Source organism: Babylonia areolata, chromosome 24, assembly GCF_041734735.1.
Source record: "Babylonia areolata isolate BAREFJ2019XMU chromosome 24, ASM4173473v1, whole genome shotgun sequence".
NCBI lineage: Eukaryota > Metazoa > Mollusca > Gastropoda > Neogastropoda > Buccinidae > Babylonia > Babylonia areolata.
Window position 1 is genome coordinate 16,810,568 of NC_134899.1, and position 25,959 is coordinate 16,836,526.

A 25,959-nucleotide genomic window follows, 5' to 3' on the forward strand; every position below is an offset into this window, starting at 1 on the left:
AAATAAAGTTAAGAAAGAAAGTAAAAAAAAAGAAACCACGAACATGATGGGAAGGAAGAAAAGGAAGTGGAAACGAAAGAAAAAAAAACACGAAAAGAGTAATTACTATGTAAAAAAAACATGGACATATTGACAATATATCTATGTAAAAAAAAATCATGGACATATTGACAATATATCTATGGAAAAAAACATGGACATATTGACAATATGAGATTAAATTGGACCGGGTTAGAAATGAGATAACATGGATGCTTGGATTGGTACGTGGATAGGTGTGTATGTGATAGATGAGCTTCTGTGTCTGCCCTAAAAGACAGGACGGATAGATCTGCAAACAGACAGAGATAGAGTGTTATGCAGATAGATTGATGGATGGACGGAAGGATGGAAAGATCGATGGGTGGATGAACGTGTATGGACCTAAGATGAGTGGATGGGCGTGTTAGTTAAAGATAGCATGCTACCAACTGTTTCTGTGTCTGTTCTAAAAGACAGGACGGATAGACAGACAGACAGGGGTAGATCTGCAAACAGACAGAGATAAAGAGTCATGCAAACAGATTGATGGATGGACGGAGGATTGAAAAGATTGATTGGTGGCTGAACATGTATAAACCTAAGATCGATGGATGGATTGACAGAAAGAGGGACACACACACACGCACACACACACACACACACACACACACACACACACACACACACACAGATCCGACTGGGGTGGATGGGTCGGAGTGGATAAAGAGGTGGCTTTACACAGACAAAACGGACTAGGGGACGGATATATCGATAAATACCTGTCAGCTCATTAATTAAGATCCATAGACAGATGATACCTGAGAGCTCACTAACAACGAACATGTTGTCTGCCTCCCCTTCCCCTTCCCCTTCACCCCCCACCCCACCCCGCCACGCCCCCCACATCATTCCTCCACCCCCTGTTTCTCCGTCCACATCAGCTATCAATTCGCCATTGTGGCCTACGATCACGGCAGCCCTTCCCTCTCCTCCACCGTCACCGCCACCATCGTCGTCACGGACGAGAACGACAACAGTCCCGTCTTCGTCTTCCCCTCCCCCCGCAACAACACCCTCCGCCTGCCCCACACCACGCTGCCACACACCGTCGTGACGTCACTGCTGGCCTATGACGTGGACGATGGCGTCAACGCGCAGCTGACGTACAGCCGGGAAGGGGTCAACGGCTCCCTGCCGATGTATTTCGACGTGGTGCCGACGACTGGAGACGTGAGTGGCTCTTTCTTTGGTTGGTTGGTTGGTTGGTTGGCTGGTTTGTGGGTGGGTGGGTAGATGGCCTGTTAATTGTGTGTCTGCGCGCGCGCGCATGTGTGTGTGAATGTGTGTGTGTGTGTGTGTGTGTGTGTGTGTGTTGTATTTGTTTCTTTGTTTCTTGGTTTTTGGTGTTGTTGGTTGTTGCTGTTTTTTTATAGTACTAAACTGTTGTTAGCGGAAATGATTATGTTCATGATTATTGTTGTAAGTAGATCTTTGTTAGCTATCTCTCTGTCCCTCTCTCTCTCTCCCTCTCTCTCTTAACACCCCCCCCCCCCCCCCGCCCCCCCTTAGTTTTTTTCAAACAGACAGAGATAGAGTGTTATGCAGATAGATTGATGGATGGACGGAAGGATGGAAAGATCGATGGGTGGATGAACGTGTATGGACCTAAGATGAGTGGATGGGCGTGTTAGTTATAGATGAGCATGCTACCAACTGTTTTTGTGTCTGTTCTAAAAGACAGGACGGATAGATGTACAGACAGAGGTAGATTTGCAAACAGAGAGAGATAAAGAGTCATGCAGGCAGATTGATGGATGGACGGAGGTTTTTGTTGTTGTTTTTTTATGTTTTATTCTCTTTCCGTTTGTTTCTTCCTTCTTTTTTCTTCTTTCTTCCTCTTTTCATTCTGCTATTTGTTCTGTCTGTCATTTTTTTGTCTTTGTCTTTATTTAAGCCAATCTGTTTTTGTTTTGTTTTCTGTGTTATTGATTTTTTTAAAGCTTTTTTTTTCCCTTTGCTGCTTTTTTCGTTGTTTTTCGTGTCTGTCTCATTTTGTGCATCTGTTGTTTTCATTTATTTTTTCTTAGTATTTCATTCTTTCTTTCGATTTTTCTGTTGTTGTTTTGTTGTTTTTTTGTTTGTTTGCTTGTTTGTTGTTTTTTTTTGTGTGTTTTTTTTTTTTTTGGGGGGGGGGGGTGTTGTTTGTTTGCTTGTTTGTTTTTGTTGTGTTTTTTTGTGGGTTTTTTTGTTTTGTTTTTTTTTTGTTTTGTTTTTGTTTTATCCCTTTCTTCTCATAATTTCATTCTTTGTTTCTCTCCCTTATTTCTGCCATTTCTCAGGGTCTGCGTTCTCTCCTGAATTTGTCCTCCTCTTAACTATATGCGTTGATGCACTGCAACCTATGTTTCAGCATTTTAGCTCCCCCTTCCCTTCCTCACTCTCTGTCTGTAAAATGCATAAACTATTGGCTCAAACTAACAAGTCTGCCAACATCACGATTGTGTAGGCAAGCATACGAGATGCTGTTACTGCAAGAGGAGAAGGGCAAAGAGAACTGGGTATTCCACGTCAAGAAAACACTATCGGAACATGGATTCGGTCTTGTTTGGAAGTGCCAAGGAGTAGAGCACAAGAGCGACTTTGTATTGGAATTTAAAGATAGACTTATAGCATGTTACAAACAAAACTGGCACGGAGAAATAGCAATGATAGGTATAAATGGTTTTATTCATTTAAATCAATATTTCAAACGGAGAAGTATATTAAGATTATAAGAAACAAATGGCATAAAATCTGCTTTGCGAAGCTCAGATTGAGAGCACTTTGAAAGAATGCCAACAGAAGATGGTTCGATTCAGACGTAGCAATATCTTGCCCAATGTGTGGCCAAAGCCCAGATAATGAAGATCATTTCATATTTAACTGCAAAATATACGATGAATTACGAAAAAAAAAAAAAACTGCACCATTTTCAAAACACCTCCAGCGCAGAGAAAAGATTTGTTCGGCATACTGATGACAGAAAATGAAGATATGATACTTTCACTTGCAAAATATGTATCTGAGGCAATAAATATCCGGAAAACGTCGGTCAAAATACTCATTAATCAATTAAAAATTAGTATGGGTTCTATGAGGAAAAAAAGTATAGCTAAAAGGGAAGGGCTACATTTGGATGGTCAATCTCGACATTTTAATTATTTGATGTGTTCGTGTTGATATGATGAGTTTTGATGTTACATGCGTAAATATTCATTATATGATTTATATGTAATTTAGTATGCGTTTGTATTGATATGATGTGTATCGATGTTACATGCGTAAATATTTATACTATGATTTATCTGTACTTTGTTTTCTGTGTACTGTCCAAACCTTGGAGACGAACGACTGAAAAAATGGGAAATTACCCCCTGTCACATGTACTTTTAAGCTAATGACAAAGTGCCAAAGTGTCGCAAATCTCTTATTAGTTTATGTTGTTTCAATTCTGTTTTGCTTTTGTTTATTTATTATTTTTTCTTCTTGTTGTTTTTTGTCTGTTTTTTGTTGTTTTGTTCGGGGGGGGGGGGGGGGGGGGCGTTGTTGTTGTTGTTTTGTTTTGTTTTGTTGTTGTTTATTCCCTTTCTGTTCCATTTCATTTATTTTGCACCATTTAGTTATGATTTGTATATACTGTGTCACTAGAGCTTTTCAGCTGATGACATTAAACATTTCAGTGTGCTGTCTGTCCGTCTGTCTGTCTGTCTGTCTGTCTGTCTGTCTCTCTCTCTCTCTCTCTCTCTCTCTCTCTCTCTCTCTCTCTCCTCTCTCTCTCTCTCTCTTTCAGGCAGACTGGAAGAATAGGCTTTACCTAAAATCTTAATTCTTGAATACAAACGTTTTGAGTTCTGAGCTCTCTCTCTCTCTCTCTCTCTCTCTCTCTCTCTCTCTCTCTCTCTCTCTCTGTTCCCCTGTCTGCCCCACCCTCCCGTCCTCTCCGTATTCTCCTGCTTTTCCTCGTCTTCTCACTCCTCCTCCTCCTCCTCCTCCTCCTCCTCCTCCTTCTTCTTCTTCTAAAACTTCTTTCATTTCTTTCACTTCTTTTTTTTTAATTTTCATTACAGGTCGCTTTTTTTTCATTTTTGTTTTCATTTCTTTTTCTGTTCTTTCTCTGTGTGTGTGTGTGTGTGTGTGTGTGTGTGTGTGTGACTCTCTCTCTCTCTCTCTCTCTCTCTCTCTCTCTCTGTCTTCACCCTCACTTCTCTCTTTCTCTCTCTCTCTCTCTCCTCCCTCTCTCTGTCCCTCTATCTCCCTCTCTTTGTTTCTCCCCCTTTCTTTTTCATCATCATCTTCTTCTTCTTCTTCTTCTTCTTCCTCCTCCTCTTCTTCCTCTTCTTCTTTTCAATTTCCCCCCACTAATGGATATTCCCAGTAGGGTTACCTCACAGTTTGTTTACAGGGACACGGCGGGTGAGATTATGTGTATTGAGCGTCGTGCCATGGACTGGACAGGCGTGGCTGCTTTTCCAAAATAACAAGAAAAAAGAGAGAATGAGAAGGAAGAGAAAACAAGAAGGAAATCGTTGTCGTACCAAGAGCAAAGACACTGCAACGATGAGCTGGGGGGGGGGGGGGGGGGGGGGGCGCCTCCTCCGTACATTCACCCTCTGCTTCCCTCCCCTTTCCTCCCCTCCCATCCACTCCCCTCCACCCACCAACCCCCTTCCGTTTCCTCCCGCCCTTAATCCCCCGTGTCCACCTCCAGCCGAGAAGGGAAGTGAGAAACCCGCACCATGCAATTTCTCCATTTAGGCCTCGGGTGGCGGTCTGAGTGCTAACAGTCCGAGACGGGTAAGGCGATACACAGAGGTTCCGTGTGCAGCGTGGCACGCAGCGCATTCAAAAAACAGAAAAAAAACAGAAAAACAAGAAACAAGGGACAAGGAAAGAGGAGAGGTGGGTTCTTCTTGGGGAAAATATATACAGGCAAAAGTGGGCGACACAATTTACGTCTCTTCACCCCAGGAAAGAGTAGGTGTTTTTTTTTTAATTTTAACCCGGAGAAATCGGTCATCGAAGGATAAATAAAGTAATACGCGGTATTATATATGGCACTGTCCGATACATACGTTTGTCGGGATTCGCTCGCGAACACGACTCACAGTGTGCTCGGTCGAACAACAGTCGTAATGTAGCCTTCGCCATAAGGGCTTCAGTTCATTCCTGTAATTAAGTAAATTGATGGGGGAAGGGTCAAGTACGGTGTCTCCCCCCCCCCCCCCCCCCCCCCCCCATCTCCGCCCCCCCAACCCCCGCCCTCATGCTCATGACTGTTACAACCCCCTTTATGATGGCCGGATAGAGTTCTGTGTTGTTTTCTGGGCATCGCTAACCCATCCTCATGCATTCAGCGTCCTTTCAGCTGTAGCGTACCGCTCGATCTTGACCACGACTGACTTGTTAGTTTCAAAAAAAAAAACGCCAGATATATTTGCACATCTTGAGTCTCCGATAAACACAAAACTGTCTTCCGTTTTCCCTTCTTCTCTTCCTTCCCCCCTTCAATCACCGAGAGTTCCCAGTATCTTGGATCTAGATGGCCATTCTTCGTCACTATCTTCTTCTCCTCTTTTTCCTGTCCGTCTTCTCCTCTCTCCCCTTCTTCTTCTTCTTCTTCTTCTTCTTCTTCTTCTTCTTCTTCTTCTTCTTCTTCATCTTCGTCTCTTTCTTCCTCTTCTACTTGTCCCTCTTCTTCTCATCCGCCTACTTCTTCCTCTACATCTTCTCCTTTGTTATCTCCTTCTCCTACTCCCTAATTTCTACTCCCCTTTTTCTTGTCCTACTTTCTCATCCTCCTCCATCCTCCTCTTCTTCTCCTGTCTCTTTTTCTCTTACTTCCTCCCTCTTCTTCTTCTCCTTCTCTTCATTTTTCTTCTTCCGACCTTTAAGATAGTGTTATTATGTTTCACTTTATTTCTTCATGAAAAAAAAAATCGGGTCAACTTACTGTAAAGTGGTAAAGGATTGTCTTCGTAAATCAATTATTTTGATGATTTTTCCCGACAATTTAGATAAGGGAGATGATATTGTCCACGTTGTTAAACAAGATGAAGATGACCCTTTATGACATCCCTGCCCCCGCACCCCGCCCCTCGCCCCTACGCCCTTTTTTACCTGCCATATATATTGTGACCAACGGCCGGTGTACACTAGCTTCATGAATTCTGATTTCCTCTTCTTTTTTTCTTCTTCACCCTGCTGGTCAGGCATCTGCTTAGCAGATGTGGTGTAGCGTATATGGAATTGTCCGAACACAGTGACGCCTCCTTGAGTAACTGAACTGAATTTTCTCCATCCTGGTCGTATTCTTCTGCTTTTCTTACTTCTTCCTCTTCTTATTCTACTCCTGCTTCTTCTTCCTCTCTCTCGTCTCCTTCTTCTTCTTCTTCTTCTTCTTCTTCTTCTTCTTCTTCTTCTTCTTCTTCTTCTTCTCCTCCTCCTCCTCCTCCTCCTCCTCCTCCTCCTCCTCCTCCTTCTTCTTCTTCTTCTTCTTCTTCTTCTTCTTCTTCTTCTTCTTCTCTTTCTTCTTCTTCTTCTTCTTCTTCTTCTTCTTCTTCTTCTTTCTCAGCCTGTTCTGCTTCTCTTCTCCTCATCTTCTGTATTCTTTTCCTCCGTTGGCCCTTCTATTTTGTCTTGGACTTCTTTCTCTTTTTCTCTACAGGTCTACTCTCACTGCCCCTCACTGTTTCATTTTCACTGGCCAATCTCCCCCCGCCGGTGCCCAGGCCCAGACCTGTCAGCTGTTCACTGACTGTGGCAACCTTTCTCACCAAGCCATCCCTTTTTGTTTTGTTTTTTTCTTCTTCTGTTTTTTCTTCCTCCAAACGCACACTGACACAAAGTGTCCACCACAAATCACACATATATGCGTAAAGATTGAAATTGTATTCCCACCTCCCCACCACACTCAATAAACCATGATGTGGCCAGCCATCCCACACAGTGGACTTTGTTTGATAGGGTTCTTTTTTTTTCTTTTTCTTTTTTTTTCCTTACGCACAAGTGACAACCCAGCTTCTTCACAACAGCACAATACAGTACACTACACTGCAGTACAACATAGTACATACAGTACAATACAGCAGAGCCCCATACAGTACAATATAACCCCGTGCAGTGCAGCGCAGCACAGCACAGCACACTGCAGCACAACGGAGTACACTACGGCGCAGTACAGCACAGAGCAGTACAACACAGTACAGAACAAAACAGTTCAATTCAGTTCAGCACACTACAATGCGGGGCATGGCAACAGAACACAGTATGGAAAGTTCATTGCAGCACATTTTTCACTACTGAACAGCAAAGTACAAAACGGCACAATAGAGTAGGGCACAGTACAAGTAGAGCGCAGCACAGTACACTGCAGAACAGCACAATGCAACACCGTACAATACAGCATGGCTCAGTACAAGTGCAATGCAGTGCAGCACAGTACGGCACAACACAGCACATGAAATCACACAGCACAGCACAGCACTTCAAATGTGAATGTGGAGTGTTGGCCTAGAGGTAACGCGTCCACCAAGGAAGGAAGCGAGAGAATCTGAGCACACTGGTTCGAATCCCACAGTCGCCCGTAGTTTCTCCCCCCCCCCCCCCCCCCCCCCCCAACCCCCCTCCCCTCCACCCACCCACTCCTCCACTAGACCTCGAGTGGTGATCTCGACACTTGTCATTCGGATGAGACGATAGACCGAGGTCCCGTGTGTAGCATGCACTTAACGCACGTAAAAGAGCCCACGGCAACAAAGGGGTTGTCACTGGCAAAATTCTGTTAAAAAAATCAACTTCAATAGAAAAACAAATAAAAACGCAGGCAAAAAAAAAAAAAAAAGAAAAGGGTAGTGCTCTCAGTGTAGCGACGCGCTCTCCCTGGGGAGAGAGCAGCCCGAATTTCACACAGAGGAATCTGTTGTGACAGAAAAAGAGTTACTAAATACAAATCACACTACAGCACAGCACAGTACAGTACAATATGTGGTACAATACAATACTGTACAGTTCTTGCACATCACAGCACCACATAGCATGTAAAACCACACTACAGCACAGCAAAGCACAGTGCAATACAATACAATATCCAGAACAATACAATACTATACAGTACTAGCACAGCACAGTACAATACATGGAACAATACAATACTGTGCAGCACTAGCACAGCACAGCACGTCAAATCACACTACAGCACAGCACAGCACAGCACAGTACAATACAATACAATGCAATACAATACAATATTTGGAATAATGCAATACTGCACAGTACTAGCAAAGCACAGCACAGCACGTCAAATCGCACTACAGCAAGGCACGGCACGGCATGGCACGGCACAGTACAATGCAGTATGGAAAAATACAATACTGCACAGAACTAGCACAGCACAACACAGCACGTCAAATCGCACTACAGCAAGGCAAGGCACGGCACGGCACGGCACAGTACAATACAATATGGAATAATACAATACAGAACTAGCACAGCACAGCACGTCAAATCGCACTACAGCAAGGCAAGGCAAGGCACGGCACGGCACGGCACGGCACAGTACAATACAATATGGAATAATACAATACTGTACAGAACTAGCACAGCACAACACAGCACGTCAAATCGCACTACAGCAAGGCAAGGCACGGCACGGCACAGTACAATACAATATGGAATAATACAATACAGAACCAGCACAGCACAACACAGCACGTCAAATCGCACTACAGCAAGGCAAGGCAAGGCACGGCACGGCACAGTACAATACAATATGGAATAATACAATACTGTACAGAACTAGCACAGCACAACACAGCACGTCAAATCGCACTACAGCAAGGCAAGGCACGGCACGGCATGGCACGGCACGGCACAGTACAATACAATATGGAATAATACAATACTGTACAGAACTAGCACAGCACAACACAGCACGTCAAATCGCACTACAGCAAGGCAAGGCACGGCACGGCACGGCACGGCACGGCACGGCACGGCACAGTACAATACAATATGGAATAATACAATACAGAACTAGCACAGCACAACACAGCACGTCAAATCGCACTACAGCAAGGCAAGGCACGGCACGGCACGGCACGGCACGGCACGGCACAGTACAATACAATATGGAATAATACAATACTGTACAGAACTAGCACAGCACAGCACATGTAAGTGCCATCAGCACATACCAAGGCAGGAGCTATTTCTTTTTTTCCTTCCCGTTGGATGTTCCAGTCCATAGCGCATCTTGTGATTTTGATTTTTTTTTCTCCCCTTTGATTAGCTGTTTTTTGATTGTGGCTTGTTTTTGTTTGTTTTTTTTGGGGGGGTTGTCTTTGTTTTGTTTTGTTTTGTTTTTTAGATGCGTTCATTCCATCGCCTACCCTCTCCTTAATTAACTTTTGCTGGTGATTGATTAGATTTTTGTTTTGTTATTATTGTTGTTTTTAAAGGAGTGTGGTGCAGTAATTAGCTGCTTCCTATGTGATTTTTTTTTTTAATTTATTCTGTTTTTAATTAGGACGGCTGCTTCCTGACGCTGCGTCAGTCCCGTCCATCACCAAGTTCTCACCCGGATTAATGAAACTTTTATTATTGGTTAACCCCTTGACTGCTGCTGATAGTATTGTGATGTTCCTGTTGCCTAATTTAGATTAAGATTGAGGTTACAGGTGAGGATGTCGGTCACCATTCTTCTTGTGGACTCCTCCTTCTTGAGATTGCATCATTTTTGTTCGGTTACATCAGTTACATCTTCTTTTTTTTCGGCTAAACCAATTACATCATTTTTGTTCGACAAACTTAATCACACCACTTAACAAGTACGCAACAAGACGTTCTTGCATTTGATATGCGTGTCACTCTTTTTTTTTTCTTCTTTTTTCAGTAAGATGAAACAGTGTAAGGGTTAATCAGATGTTTTGGCGAGAGATTTCATGTGCCACTTGATATGCAGGATCAGGGTACCTGGTGGTACTTACGCGCATGTTGCATCATTCCCCGGTCCAGGCAGTTTCCTCCCTTGAGATGCTCTCCTTTGGAGGAGGCACGAACGGGGCTGTGATCTGGCGCAGCCTTAATTTTCTGCATGAATCTTTTCTTATCTCCTCTCTCTCTCTCTCTCTCTCTCTCTCTCTCTCTCTCTCTCTCTCTCTCTCTCTCTTCTTTTTTTCTCTCTCTTTTTTTCTCTTTTTTTATTTTATTTTTTTTAGTATTGTAAAGTATGGCCAGGAACAAGCCCCTTGGTTTTAAAGCCTCTCGCGAAGTGCATGCAGCACACGGGGCCTCTCTCTCGATTTATAGCCTCACCGTGAAGGCCTGCATGTAGCACTCAGACAAGTGCACAATAGGAAGCTACAACAACAACAACAATTAGTATTTATATAGCGCTGAATCTTGTGCAAAGACAAATCAAAGCGCTTTCACACTAGTCATTCACACGCATGCATAACTCTAAACTTGAGAAACTGAAGACAAAGAAGAGGCAGGGGAGGGAGGCTATCAAAGAAAGGGGTGGGTTTTAAGGCGAGACCCGAAAGAGCTGAGTGCGGAGACCTGACGAAGCGAAAGAGGAAGTTCATTCCAAAAACAAGGTGCAGAGACAGAGAAAGAACGGCGGCCGACATTGGAGTGTTTGAATCTGGGTATACGTAAATCCGAAGCCGATCGTAGAGAGCGAGATGGGTGTATAGTGAAGGCAGCCACAGAGACAGGAAGGGGCAGATTTGTGAATACATTTATAACACAGAGTGCTGAGGGAAGGGAGGAAAAAAAATCCGGCTTGTATGCCATGTAAGCTGCCTCGCCCCGTCTGCATGTGAATGACGTTACTTCCTAAACTGTTTACATCTCGAAATACTCCTAATGTAGGGGTGGTGCGGAGATATATATGTTGCTTTTTATGTATGTTTTTGTATACCTGTGTTGCATTGTACTCGTTTGCGAAGTGGGGTGAATGATTGACGTGAGTGTGTGTACAAAAGGAATAAATTATCATTATCATCGTTGTTGTTGTTAAGTCCACTTTTTAAAACTCTCTTAGCCGAGAGAGTGGAATCTAACTTGGACAAGACACTCTCCACTAAAACCGCATTCTTGCCCGGATAATCGGGACAGCAGTTGCCTCCTCTGCTGTTCTGATCTGATGATCACAGTCGGACATGATAGACAATTAAAACAATATTTTCCTTTAATCAGTCACTGTTGTAATTGTTTTTTGTTGTTGTTGTTGTTTTTTCTCAGGTGATCCTGCTCCGCCCCCTGACCAAACACCAGCTGGGACAGCACGTGCTGACGGTCGCAGTGCACGACCAGGGCACGCCCATACAGCTGGCCAATCAGACGCTGCTGTTCATCCACGTGTTCGAGGCCAACCAATCGAAAGTGGCCGTGTCCAGCAAGGAGGCGGAGTCGTTCCGCAACACGCTGCTGGTGGTGGTGATCGTGGCCGTCACCGCCTTCCTCAGCCTGGCTGTGGGCGTCGCCATCGTCATGATGAAGAGAAAAGACCGGCAGAAGCGCCTGTATAGGTGCAAAGAGGCAGACTTCAAGGTGACTGGGTGGGGAATTAGATCTATTCCGGATTTGTGGTGTAGGGGGCTGGGAGGGGCGGTGGCGGGTGGGGGGGGATTCGGGTTGGTGTGTGTGGGGGGAGGGATGGGGTTGCAGTGGGAGGGAGTGAACATCATCATGACGAAGAGGAAAGACCAGGAGAAACTTATGTGCAGGTACAAAGAGGAGTTCTAGGCGAACGAAGGGGGAGTATTTGTGGGAGGGTGTTGAGACTGGGTGTGTGGGGTGGGAATGGGGTGGCCATCCTCATGATGGAGAGAAAGGACCAGCAGAAGCTTCTGTACAGGTGCAAGGAGGCGAGGTTCAAGGCGAGTGAAGGGGGGTTTGTGGGTGGGGAGGGACTATGTGGTGGGGGTAGGGAGACTGGGTGTGTATGTGTGTGGAAGGGTGGCAGTGGAGGGTGAGTGGAGTGACCACCTTCATGACGAAGACGAAGGACCGGCTGTAACACCTGCTCAGGACCAAGGAGGCAGGGTGCAAGGCAAGGCCAGACCGTTTTTCACCCCTCGCTTTGAAGGCTCTAGGGCCAAGGTGGCAGGATGGTAATGTGAGAATCTGTCCCCCACCCCTCCCCTCGCTTTGAAGGCCCTCTAGATTCTTTCAGGGACGAAGCCAAGATGAACATTAAGAACATGTTTTGAAGCAACATAATAAAAACATAGACATGGAACATGCACAGAAAGGTAGGGCTGAGGGAGTAAATACAACAACTTATACAAGAAATCCAAACATCAAAAAGAAAGATGAGTAAAAGTTTTAATGTAAAAATGACGAGAAGATGGGAAGGAAAAGAAGACGATGTAAAGAAAATAAGGGAGGGGGCGGAGGAAAGAGAGAGAAGGATGAAAGGAAGGAATTCAGCCCATTCATCCCACGTCATCTGAGAAATATTTAACAGTTGTGTGTGTGTAAGAGAGAGTTCGTTTTTATTTTGGGGGGCGGGGGTTGTTTTTGTTTTGTTTTGTTTTTTTATCTATTCTTTTCATTTTTTTTCCCATCCCCCAGGATGACGACCACAAGCGCCACCTGGCTAGCAAGCCTCCTTGGTCCCACGAGCTGCACGCATGCCCGGTGCCCTCTGACCTGGCCGTGACCTCGTCCGAGCAGAGGCGGAGGAAGGAGGTGAGCTTCTCGCTGGATGAGGACAACAACATCGCCGCCGCGGGCTCCTCCTCCTCCACCACTGCCACTGCCGCTGTGACGATGCCGGACACTGGCGCCGAAACGGACAGCCTGGAGGCCATACCGGAAGTGGCGCACAGTCAGGTAAGGTACTGGCACTGCTGTAGTACCTGACATGGCCGCCGTCACTGCCAAACTTTTCCCGACCGATGGCGGATTTGGTCGCTTTTTTGTTGTTGTTGTTGTTGTTTGTTGTTTGTTTGTTTGTTTGTTTTTGTTACCCCCCTCCCCAACGACTCCCCTCCCCACCCCGCACATCCACCCTAGCCTGCCCCACCCTTCCCCACCTCCTTCCTCGCTTTACAGTGTTCTATCAAGCATGCATGTAAAAGAAGAAAACATGAATATCTTTTGTGGGGTTTTTTCGGGACTTGATAACTGGGCATTCTTGCGATATTGCATTCTTTGTGTGTGTGTGTGTGTGTGTGTGTCTGGGACATGTGTTGCTCTTAGCTTTTTTTCTCTTTTTTTGTATACGATTTTATAATTATAATTCTTGTGTGTTGTGATTCATTATCTTTAGAATATTGTTCTTAATCCTCTCGCAATTTTTTTTTTTAAACACGATATGGCCATCGTCAGAGGAATGTCATTGAGTTCATGCATATTAGTGTGACTGTACATTTGCTGATTTATCTGTCTATTTTTTCTTGGTTCTTTGGGATCGATGCTGACAATGTTTCAGCCCTGGTATGGATGGCCGTATGGGGTCGACTGTTCTAGCTATGAGCAATGCGATAATTGGGAGGGCGTGCAAGCCCGCTTTAGTGGTGGACTATTCGTCGCTCACAGAGCGAGAAGTAGGTCATATGACGTCATGGGAAGCCCACCACCGTAACTGGCTTTTGTGAGTTTGCACCGCTTTTGTTCGGACAACTTTTCGGCAGAGTTTATAAAATGATCAGTTCGAATACGCCTTAGCAGATGTATGACAATAAACACGCTCAAAGTAAATAATGGGTGTAATTATAAAACCAGATATATCATGTAAATTTGCAAATATGGTCACCGAAAATGTTCAAAATCTTTTCGTCAAAACAGCGGTTTCCACGACGAAATTTTAGCCTTTCGGCAACCTGGCAACAACAACAAAGGAAATGGGGACGCACATGCGCACGCGGTTCTCGCTTAAAAAAAAGGGGGGGGGGGGGGCGTCGGGGGGAACCTCCACAAAAATCAGACGAAAGTTGGTTTGCACATGCTCCCTAATAATAACAAGACTACGAATAATGAATACTGACTTGCATGAACATTAACTGCCGTGGTGAGCAGTCTGTGGCTTTGCTCCCATAGAAACGTCTGCTGGGCCCGCGAGGCCCCGAGGACGACGCCAGTGACGCGTCCTGTGACGTCAGCACCAGTGACAGTGGGAGAGGCGGAAGTGACGTGGAGATGCACAGCCAGCAAGGTGCGTCACGAGATACAGGTCAGTAAAACGTCAGCCACCGCAGCAGCAGCAGCAGCATTGTTATCTCCATCTTCATCATCATCATCATCATCATCACCACAATGCCTTAAAGACCAAAACAAAAAAGTGGTGTTCGTTGTCTGTTACACGCATTAAAATACAGCATTTTCAACATTGTTTTACATTCGTTGTAGGAAGCTGACCAAACCGTCTAACTGAATAGATTAAAGGAATCGTGGTTTTTCTTGGTTATGTTTAGGCACGTTATATATAAGCTGTTAAAGATTTGTCGTGTCCTCAAATGTCAGACTTGCATGCATTAAAATATATCATTTTCAACATTGTTTTACATTCGTTGTAGGAAGCTGACCAAACTGTCAAACTGAATAGATTAAAGGAACCGGGGGTTTTTTTTTTGTTTTTTTTTTTTGTTTTTGTTTTTGTTTTTTTGTTTTGTTATGTTTAGGCACGCTATATATCAGCTGTTAAAGATTTGTCGTGTCCTCAAATGTCAGACTTGCAAAGGTTGTCCACTGTAGAAACAGAGCGGGAGAAAGAAAGTGGGGAAGGGAGAGTGAAGCGTTCAGCTCAGAACCTTCGCTTTCTAGGCAGATGCTCTCTCCTGTGAGACTCAACCGATGCCGTTGACGTGAAATACCACAGCCATAAAACTGACTGAAATCCGGTTTAAAACTGAGGCTGCCCTCGCAGTAAATGGAACGCGCGCGTGTGTGTGTGTGTGTGTGTGTGTGTGTGTGTGTGTGCGTGCGTGCGTGCGTGTGTGAGTGTCTGTGTCTGGTTGTATATGTGCGTGTTTGTGTGTGTGTGCGTGTGTGTGTGTGTGTGTGTGTGTGTGTGTGTGACAGAGAGAGAGAGAGAGAGAGTAAAAGAGAGAGAGAAAGAGAAATGCATCGGAACTTCTATCGTCCTGTAGTTCTCAACTTAGATAACTTCGCAGTTCATAAATATTTCAGCACGACAGATGTTCGCCTTCCACAGTTCCTCGCATTATTCTTTTTCCTTTTTTTTTTCTTTTCCTTTTTTTTTTTGCGATTTCGCGAAATGAAAAAAAAACTTAGGGAAAAAGGAAAATAAATTCGGTTATCACGCACTTTCATCCGCAACTTTTGTCAAATTTGTGCCTTTCTGTTGAATGCGGTATGCGATGACTGGCTTCTATGTGATGGGCACTTCCTGGGATGTTCGGCAATATTTTGTTGTTTGCATGAAGTCATGGAAAATGCGGTCGTAGTCATAAGTTAACAATCCTTAAAGGTTCGTGTTTGTATTTAGATGAGGGCCCGGTACGTTTAAAAAACAACATTTCGCTTATCTGATTGAGACGTTTCACAGCGATTTCTGGCGCACTGAATCTCTTGTCTTGCGAGACAAAGACAAGAAACCACGATCCCTCCCCCAACACAGCCACTCACACCACCAAGATGACGGATTGCAGAGCGAAAATGGCTGGTGGACAGCGAACCGTTTTCAAGTTATGATCGGTCCGTCGCCTGTCTACAAAGTGCTTTCAAGGAATCCGGAAAAAAAAAGAATATTTCGTTGCTGATGTGTGTGTGTGTGAGAGAGAGAGAGAGAGAGAGAGAGAGAGAGAGAGGAACTTTGGAGTCCCTGTGTTCGTTTACGCGAGGATGAGTGGGGTGGGGTGGGGGTGGGGAGATAGTGGGAGAGAGGGGAGGAAGGATGGAAAGGGGGTTGGGAGTAACGGAGGAGTATGGACTGAAAAAAGAGGGATGTTGGAGGGGAGGGAGGAGGGGGCATGGGGGAGGCTGCTTTCATCAGCGGTTTGTAAAAGACACGTCAGTCAGTGTTTGGCATCACGTCACGCAAGCGAGTCCTCCAGAGGGGTCCTGGGAGGCGTGATTTTCTTCTCCCCCTCTTGATGGACGAGCTCTTATCTCTCTCCTTCTTTCCCCTCTCCCTCTTCTTCCTTCCTTCCTTCCTTCTTTCCTTCCGCCCTTCCTTCTTTCCTTCCTTCTCCCAAGTCACCCACGTCCTGTGCTCTCTTTGCTTCCACTGACCCCACCCCCTCTCCTCCCTCCCCTCCCCTCCCCCCTGCACCTCTCTACATCTCCAATCTCGTTCCCCCCGCCCCCCTAGTCCGTGCGCGTGCGCGCAGAAATGCTGGGTGTGCGCGCAGGCATTCACTGGTTTGCACGTGTGACGTGTGTCGGTTCGAAAGCTCGCTGCATGCGCTCTTTCGCGTGCATGTTCGGACTCTTCATTGCGCGCTTGTAAGGGGCGTATTCACCGGCTTCCACGTATCATATCATATTGTATCGTGTTGTGTTGTTGTTTTTTTGTTGTTGTTTTGTATTGTAAGGTGTTGCATTACTCTTTGTTTCAACAGAATTTTCATTGTGTAATTCGAGTTGCTCAGTCTACCACGGGAGGAGAGCGCATCGCCACAGTTCAGCGCCACCCATTCTTTTTTTTTTCTTCTTCTTCTTCTTCTTTCTTTTTTTTTTCCAGCAGGTATATCTGTTTTCTGCAGAATTTTGCTATTGACAGCCTTTTTGTCTTTGTTGTTGTTGTTGTTTGTTTGTTTGTTTAAACAAAACTTTATTCAGTTTTTTTGTTTTGTTTTTGTTTTGTTTTTTACGTGGGTTCTTTGTTTTTGTTGTTTGTTTTTGTTTTGTTTTTTTGTTTGTTTGTTTTTGGACGTGGGCTCTTTGGGTTGGTTTTGTTTGTTTTTTTTTTTTGTTTTTTTTGACGTGGGCTCTTTGTTTTTGTTTTTTCCGTGCGCTTTGTTGGACCTCGTCTCATCCGAATGACTAGCGTCCAGACCAGAACTCAAGGTCATGTAGCGGCGAAGGGGGAGAAAATACTGTCGAGTGTGGAATTCGATCTCTCGCGCTCACACACACACACACACACACACACACACACACACACACAACACACACAACACAACACAACACTCGGACAACAATTCTCCCTCAGGCTCACATCATTCACGCCACTACCACCACCACCACCAACACCACCACCACCACTCAACTCCACCCTTCCTCCTCTCCCCTTCCCTGCCTTCCCTCAGCTCCCTTGTCCCCTCCAACCCCCCACCCCTAACCCGCCACCCCACCCATCCACTCACCGACCCCTCACCTCCCCTCTCCAAAAACAAAGAGAGACAGACAGAATAGAAGACAAAGAGAAAAGACAGACAGACAGATAGCCATGGCCCGGGGATTGCGAGGAGGGGTTGGGGGGTGGGGGGGTGGAGGAATGGGGGATGGGGGGTAGAAAGGGAGAATGCCGAGGCGGACAGAGATACCACGGTTCCTCATTGTGCTGTCAGGGAGGTGACCGCCACTTAGGTGAAGAAAAATTCGCTCTGCCTTTCCCTTCGGTCCCACTGAATTCGTCTTCACGAATTTCTTCCTCGGAGACGGCCGCAGTGTTTTGTGTGTGTGTGTGTGTGTGGAGGCTGTGGTGAAGAAGATTGGTGGTATGGGTGTTGGAGTGGAGAAATAGGGAAGGGGTGGTGGGCTAGGAGTGGGGGGGAGGGGAGGGGGAGGGGAGGGTGATGGAGTCTTGGGGTCGGGGTGGTGGCAGGGGAGAGGAGAGGGGGGGGGGGTATAATCTAGGGTGACGGTGAGGTTTTATCAGTCCCTGGACGCCGTCCTGATGAAGTGCGAGAGTTCTCACGACTGGTTCCTGGGGGGATTTTTCGGCTGGCGGTCTTTTTCTTTTTTGTTTTGTTTTATTTATTTGCCTTTAAAACATAAAAAACCCGGTTTAAGTGTGTGTGTGTGTGTGTGTGTGTGTGTGTGTTTGTGAAGTGCACGGTGTGTGTGTAGGTTTAGTAGTAGTAAAAGTAATAGTAGTAGCAGTAGTGTGTGTGGTGTTCTGTGTCAGTGAGAGAAAGTCTGTGTCAGTGTTTCCGTTTCTGTTTTCGCATGTCTTTCTGTCTCTCTTTGTCTCTGTCTCTCTTTGTCTCTGTCTGCTCTCCCTCTCACACACACTCACACACACATGGCGCACACATTGACTCTCTCTCTCGCGCGCACACGCACACACACACACACACACACACACACATACACTATCTCTCTGTCTCTGTCTCTGTCTCTGTCTCTCTCTCTCTCTCTCTCTCTCTCTCTCTCAATTTCTCTGATGTATGGGGTTGTTTTCTTCGCTGATTAATGTGTTTCCACCTCCCACTTCGCTTGTTCTCTTGGGAGTAACAAATTTTTGGAGGGTGAATCTTAACAAATTTTATCATTCTGCCACATGAGTAGGCAAGTCATGTAAGTGGGTATGCGTGCACACACACACACACACACACGCACGCACGCACGCGCACACACACACACACACACACATACACGCTTCGGTTTGTTCCTCAGCCTCCAAAGTCCCGTTGTGGCCAAACACGATGAATGGCGTGCTCTGGTCGTTCTTTTTATCTGTCACAAAAAAAACGAAAAACCGAAAAAGAAAAAAATTGAAGGAATGAAAAGGACAAAGAAATTTGATCTACTATGCATAAAGTCTTTATATGAAAAAATTGTCGGAAAATAGAAGAAACAAAAAGAACAAAGAAATGTGTTCAAGTACATTGTAAAGCCTTTGTACCATAAAATCATCACAGAGATAAAAAGAAAATAAGTTTAAAAAAAAAAAAAAAAAAGATGGACAAAGAGATGTCATCTAGTACAGAGAGTGCGAGTAAATTTTCAGTCCGGCTGGATTCAGAATCCGTGGAGGTATTTCTTTTTTCTGTTTTCTTTTTCTTTTCCTTTTTTTTCATCTTTTTTTTTTTATTCCGTTGTTGGATGTTTTTTTCTTTGTCTTATCTCCTGTTGTGAAAATACCTTACACTAAAGAAAGAAAAAGATAATGATTGTTGTTCTATTTCGCATATACAGTGTTAGAATTAATCCTGTTTCATAACCCCCTTGCTTAAAAAAAAGAAAACATATTATTAGAAGAAAAAAATCACTATGCACAATAATAATAATAATAATAATAATAATAAGGAGAGGAGGAAGAAATAGAAAGGATGAAAGGGAGGGGCGGGGGGAGATAGGTGATTTTGCGCGAGCACAGAGACAAGTAATTTCGTTTTGAAGGTGCCCTTGTTAATGGGACATCACTCTGCCATTCTCAAAATGTTTCCCAATTTTCAAAAATACTTCCCTTTTTTTTCTTTTTTTTTTTTTTTCTTTTTTTTTATGAATAATTCATACCGTGATCGGGCTGATATTTTAGGGGTTTTACTGTTAATGTTTAATAAATGCGCTGATCTCTGACATGGAATCGCTTATTAGTATGAATATTTATAAACACAGCTTGCTCCTATCAATTGAAACTCCGTTGCATGGCTAATAAAAAAAAAATTGTCTGTAATAACAGCTTTCCAAGGTACAATTTTTAAGAGCGCTTCTCCTTAGGAGATTTCATTGAAATTTAATATTTAATAGGCTTACACACACACACACACACACACACACATATATATATATATATATATATATATATATATATATGTGTGTGTGTGTGTGTGTGTGTGTGTGTGTACGTAGAGAGAGATAGATATAGATAGATTATACAGAGAGAGAACAAAGGAACAAACACAATTCACAAACAGAACATCTTTGAATCGTATCCCAATTTTATAGTGTTTTTATACAATCGAATTAAACTGAAACAGAATGAAATAACTTAAACTGGAATTATTGGGTTTTTTTGTTTGGTGTTCAGGCCTAAGGTTTCAGAAAACGCCACAAACGTATCGGCCAAAGCAGTTACGTTTTCGGTTGGTTTTTGTTGTTGTTGTTTGTTTGTTTGTTGTTTTGTGTGTGTGTGTGTGTGTGTTTGTTTTGGGGTTGTTTTTGTTTGTTTTGTTTTTTTGTTGTTTTTGTTCTTGTTGTTGTTGGGTTGTTGTTTTTGTTTTGTTTTGTTTTTGCTTTTTTTTGGGGGGGGGGGGGAGGTTGGTGTGTTTTGTTTGGGTTTTTTGTTGTTGTTGTTGTTTTGTTGTTGTTGTTGTTTTGTCAGTGCGGAGTTTTGTCATCAAAACATAATGACGATGATGGATACCTTGTTTGCATCATACAGTGACACAGCCTGGAGTCATCTGGTGTGACAGTTAGGCATCCTCCTGGATCGCTCGGTGCAGATTCTGAGTTACCTCGGCAAACAAAGCGCATCTCTTTGAGTCAGTCGACTTATTTACAAATTCTTCTCGTGGATTCATCCAGTTTGCGTTCTAGGATGAATACCCGTTCTTTTCTGGCGTGTATACAATATTGATACAATATAGAATCTTTCATAAAAGCATAAATATTTTTTTCTTCCTGCAGCCGGTCAGTTGGTATGGATGGCTGTTGTAACTGATTGTGAGCGCGATGCCAGAAGTGTTTCATGTTTCATATTTGTCACATGAAATAGGAAGCATGTTCCTGTACCCCCCACGGGGTTTCCTGAGATAAGCTTGCCTTTTCTTGTCTGGTTTTCTCCTGTCCAGGATAGGAGGAGCGTGTGTATATACAAAGCAGTTCTCTTTCTTTCTTTCTTTCTTTCTTTCTTTTTTTTCTTTCGGTTTTTTGTTGTTGTTTTTGGGGGTTTTTTTGTTTTGTTTTTTTCAATCTATTGTATTGCACAGCATTTCAGTGCATTGTTGTGCGTTGTATCGTATTGTGTCCTGCTGTGTTGCGTTGCGTTGTATGGCATTGCGTTATATGATTCTGTAGTTCACTTCCAAGGAGACATCAAAGCATGTGGACTGATACATGATTTTACCCAACACCACATCTGCTTAATTTTTTTTTTTAAGGATAGATGTCTGACCTACGCATATGGAAACACGAACATAGGTGGCATACACACCCCCGAGAACAAATTCGGCTGCGTACATAGAATAAGTGGATTCGAGTGAACGTGGGCATTGCAGCCGTCGAACAGGGACACACGAAAAAAATCCAGTTGAGGAACCATCGCAGAGGGAAGACATGACAAAAGAAAAAAAAGGAGAAAAGTTGAACTCGGCTCGTGCAACACATAGGCAGTCACAGTTCATCTTCGGGGGATATGTCCTTTAATTTCCCATAGAATGAAGACTTGTTGTCCTAAGAGCTTTGATTTGACAGAATGCAATGCCTACATAAAGGTTGGACTGGATAAGAAGAGTTATTTTTGATGTTTAAATGTATATTGGCCTGTTTATCTGCGTTCGTGGACTGCAACTTCTACGTTAGTTTCTGCGTGTATGACCCACCCTCCCCCTTCTCTCTCTCTCTCTCTCTCTTCTCTCTCTCTCTCTCTCTCTGCCTCCTCCTCCCCTCTCTCTCTCTCTTCCTGCTCGGTATGTTCTATAATGTAAAAGCTAGCTGACGGCATGACGATGTTGTTGTTTTTTCATGTACTATCATCATCATGCTTTCGCTAAAATCCACTCCCAACTTCTGTTCCTAATGCTGGTGTCACTGCTGATAAATTTGCGTCTGGCTTCCTTCCCCAAAAAAGTCCTAAAAGTCTCGGACGGTAATGTGGCTTCTTTGGTGTTCAAAGTTTACACCCTCCATTTGGTTTACGAAAACCAGTTCGTTGGGTGATGAGGATGCTGGTAGTGTATGTCAGTCAGTTAAAAATCTTTATGTCTTGTCTGTCGGACCAGGATGCACGCCTACGTGAAGTCAGTGTGCCGCCCTTCGGGCAAGTGTAGGGTTGATCCTCGTCTGTGGATGTTGCTATTTCCAGAGTGTTAGTTCGTGGAATCTCGACTCAAAGGCAGTTATTTTTCTCAGTGCTGCTGAATATTGTGGCTTTTGTGACGGTCTGCCTGTCTCTCTGTCAGTCTGTACCGTGTGTGTGTGAGAGAGAGAGAGAGAGAGAGAGAGAGAGAGAGAGAGAGAGACGGTCTTTGATTCTGCACTGTAGAAGGGTGTCCCAAATGACTTACCGTTTACGCTTTGATTTATGCGAGCTAGGTGTGTAGCCCTACTGGGCCAGTCATGCAGTTCGTGCCCAGCTTCTCTGGTGATCGGTTACTGGCTTTCTTTTTTTCCTGCATGGAATAGAATTAACACCTTGACTGCTGCTGACCAGCGTGCTCGTCAGTGAACGGCTGTCACCTCACTGAGTTAAAACTGGGCTTGCAGGTCAGGGTTACAGTTGCCGTTCTTTGATAGGACTTCTTCCTCCTAGGGTCTGCATGACTTTTATTCAGCTAAGTCGGTTACACCATTCATTGGTATACTTGAAGTAATTACTGACTTGAAACTAATGGCACAGAGATTTCATTTCACCAAGGGGTTAATTTTATGTTTGTGTGTGTGTGTGTTTGTGTGTGTGTGTGGGGGGGGGGGGAGTTGAGGACCGAAACACTTGACTGAGGGGTGTGGGCGTGGGGGGACTTCTTCTCTGAAGACCTTGTACTGTCCAGCTCTCCCTAGAGTTTCTGATCACTATTACTAGCTGATGTATTTGGTTGTGTGTTTTTTGTTATTTTACTTTATAAATCCCTGTGGACCAGTGGACAGTTTTTGCAGTACAGCTGGGTCCAGCAGTTCGTGGCATGAAAAAAAGACGCGCGCACTCAAATTCGACAAACGGGGCGATCACTTCTCATGAAATCCAGATGAATGAGTTTCCCTTTGGGAGAGGTTGGGTGACGTAAGGAGCTGTTGCCCGGATGACTGTCTTTCGTTTCAGCTGTCCCGATGGACCCCCTTTTTTGTCGTTATTCGTTTTTGTTTTGTTTTTGTTTTGTTTTGTTGTTTCTTTTTGGTGTTTTTTGTTTGTTTGTTTGTTTGTCTTTTTAACTAGGGCCGTGGACCTTTGTGTGAGAATTCACATGCACGCACACACATTGCATACCCCATGGGGGCGTGCGTGGAATTCAGAAACCTTCTCTCGCACACTTTCGCGCGCGGGGACTCTCTCTCTCTCACACACACACACACACACACACACACACACACACACACACACACACACACACACACACCTTACATGTTCCAACAGGAATTAGAGTTCTGATGATATTATTTGATGAATTATGAGGTCATAGCATTTCTCATGGGTAATTCAGTGCAATATCATTTCTCAAGAGGGTCAATCATAGTTTGTCATCTGCCTGATGGAACTCTCTCTCTCTCTCTCTCTCTCTCTCTCTCTCTCTCTCTCTCTCTCTCTCTCTCTCTCTCTCTCTAGAAGTTCAGAATTGATGTCATTTCTTGCAGCAGATTAAAAGTTCTGGTATTATTCAGCACGAAGTAACCCTGACGTTGAAGGTATCTCTCACGAGAGTCGATGTTGGCACCATTCCTCAGGATTGAAGAAGAAAAAAAACAAACAAAGAAATGAGTGCTTGTATCTCAGGCAAGAAATTCAAACTGCATGTTTACCCTAATAATTTTAGTTTCACTCCATCACTGACGAGAAAATAATTGTCAAAATTATTTTTCACTCGGAATTTCGGTGTTGATCTCTCTCTCAAGAGACACCCGGTGTTCGTGTGAATCTTCTCCAGAAACAGAGATTTCAAAATAAGAAACAAAAACAAAAAACAAAAACAAAAAAACTTGGTGTCGGTGTCGTATTTCTCGAGCTGTTCAATGCTAGTATTGAACAGCTCGAGAAATACGACACCGACACCACGTTTGTTTTTGTTTTGTTTTTTTTGTTTGTTTGTTTGTTTGTTTGTTTGTTGTTGTTGTTGTTGTTGTTTGTTTGAAATCTCAGTTTCTGGAGAAGAATCACACGAGCACCGAATGTCTCTTTGTCACGTGTGCTGAGACGCCAGAGAGAAAGAGGTGGGGGGGAAGGTAGGGCGACAGAACAGCTTAGCAGCCTACGCATTTTATCATATTTATTTATCTATCCATTTATTGAGACAGGCAGATAAAAGCCCAGGCAGCGTATCACCGGTTCGATTTATTGTGGGACGTAATTCTTGGCTCTGATTAATGAGAGAGTGACATACACAGAGAGAGACCTCGGGAGAGGGCACTTTTAGTCCGACAGACCTCCGATAAAGAGAAACATCATAAATTACCTAATGGACGTTCTTATTCACGGGATAAAATAGGACGCACGGACGTACAGACACAGCAAACGATTTGGGGTCCGATACGTTAAAAAGACAGAGTGAGAAAGGCGAGGAGACGGACCATGATTATCATTTTTGTCCGGTTCACGTCAGAGTCCCCAGACAGACAAATAGCACCGTGTTTTGTTGGTGTTTGTTGTTGTTTTCATGATATTCATCCATTTCACAGACAGACAGGGTAGGTGGGGAAGGGGGGAAGTGAGGGGTGGGATCGGAGAAGATGAAATACGCGTTAGTCCTTTCTCCTCCACCTATACAAAAACTCTCCCTGTGCCTGCTCCCACGTAAGCGAGTGGGTGTTGACGTGTATGACTGTTTTTACACCCCTACACACACACACACACACACACACACACACACACACACACACACACACACACACACACCACATCCGCCCTCCCGACCGCGTCCCCCACCCCACCCGCCTCCAGGCTTGGCTTATGTCGCCCCCTTGATTGGTGCAGTCTGGACTGGCATTGGCAGAGAGACTTCAGATTGGCGTTATGAGAGAGAGGCGTTGAGGGAGATGTATATATATATATAGAGAGAGAGAGAGATTTCAGATTGGCATTGAGAGAGGGACACAGATAAAAATTTCAGATTGGCATTGTGAGAGAGAGAGGGAGAGAGAGATTTCAGACTGGCATGAGAGAGAGAGAGAGAGAGATTTCAGATTGGCAGAGAGAGAGACGAAACGAAACGAAATGTTTTATTCAAATAGAGGCCAAAACCCTATATTGAAGGGGTGTGTGACACATATACATTAGAATATAGGAATTATAACAGTCATACGAATTACCACAGCAACATACTATACAGACCGTAAATTGCACACAATCATAGTCAAATTAATACTACAACAATATACCCGCACATGTCATAATTTTTTTTTTAAAAACACTGACAGGGAAAACAAAAACACAACCGAGAGAGAGATTTCAGTTGGCATTGAGAGAGAGAGAGAGAGAGAGAGATTTCAGACTGGCATTGAGAGAGATTTCAGATTGGCATTGAGAGAGAGAGATTTCAGATTGGCATTGAGAGAGATTTCAGACTGGCATTGAGAGAGATTTCAGATTGGCATTGAGAGAGAGAGATACATTTCAGACTGGCATTGAGAGAGATTTCAGATTGGCATTGAGAGAGATTTCAGACTGGTATTGAGAGAGAGAGAGAGAGAGAGAGAGAGAGAGAGCAGCCACTTTCGCGTTCCGGTTGTTTCCCCAAGATAGGAAAACGAAGAAATGACGAAGCCCGCTGCATTGACGATGGGAGATGCCGTCTGTGTTCCTTTTGTATCCTTCCTCAGTTATACAGCGCCCCCAATTTGTATTCCGTGTTTCTTTTCTTCTTCTTCTTCTTTTTCTTCTTCTTCTTCTTCCTGGCCAAAGAAAAGAGTATTTACAGTGTCAACGACATTGCCCCCCACCCCTACCCCCATTTCCTCGGGAAGATTATATAGGTGGCTTCCTGTCTTGGTGATTTGTTTTGTCAGGGAGTTTTCTATGTTTATGCATGAGGTACAATGCTTTTGTGTTGTTGTTTTTGTGTGTGATTTTTTCCTGATTTGGAACAATCTTACAGTCAGGAAATGTAACACAACATCATACGTCCGACGTAATATTCTGGCGCACATGCCCCTTTGCTGGAATATTGATAA

General features: G+C 44.1%; 1 protein-coding gene across 3 annotated transcripts in view; it reads left to right on the forward strand.

The window, feature by feature from the left end:
• Positions 1–25,959, forward strand: part of LOC143298773 (protocadherin-7-like) — a 275,058-nt gene that overhangs the window by 242,661 nt on the left and 6,438 nt on the right. For all 3 annotated transcript variants that reach the window (XM_076611722.1, XM_076611724.1, XM_076611725.1), the window contains 4 exons: positions 963–1,251; positions 11,305–11,613; positions 12,640–12,900; positions 14,110–14,242. In XM_076611722.1, coding sequence (XP_076467837.1) covers positions 963–1,251; positions 11,305–11,613; positions 12,640–12,900; positions 14,110–14,242 — 992 coding nt within the window. The remainder of the gene's footprint in view (positions 1–962; positions 1,252–11,304; positions 11,614–12,639; positions 12,901–14,109; positions 14,243–25,959) is intronic.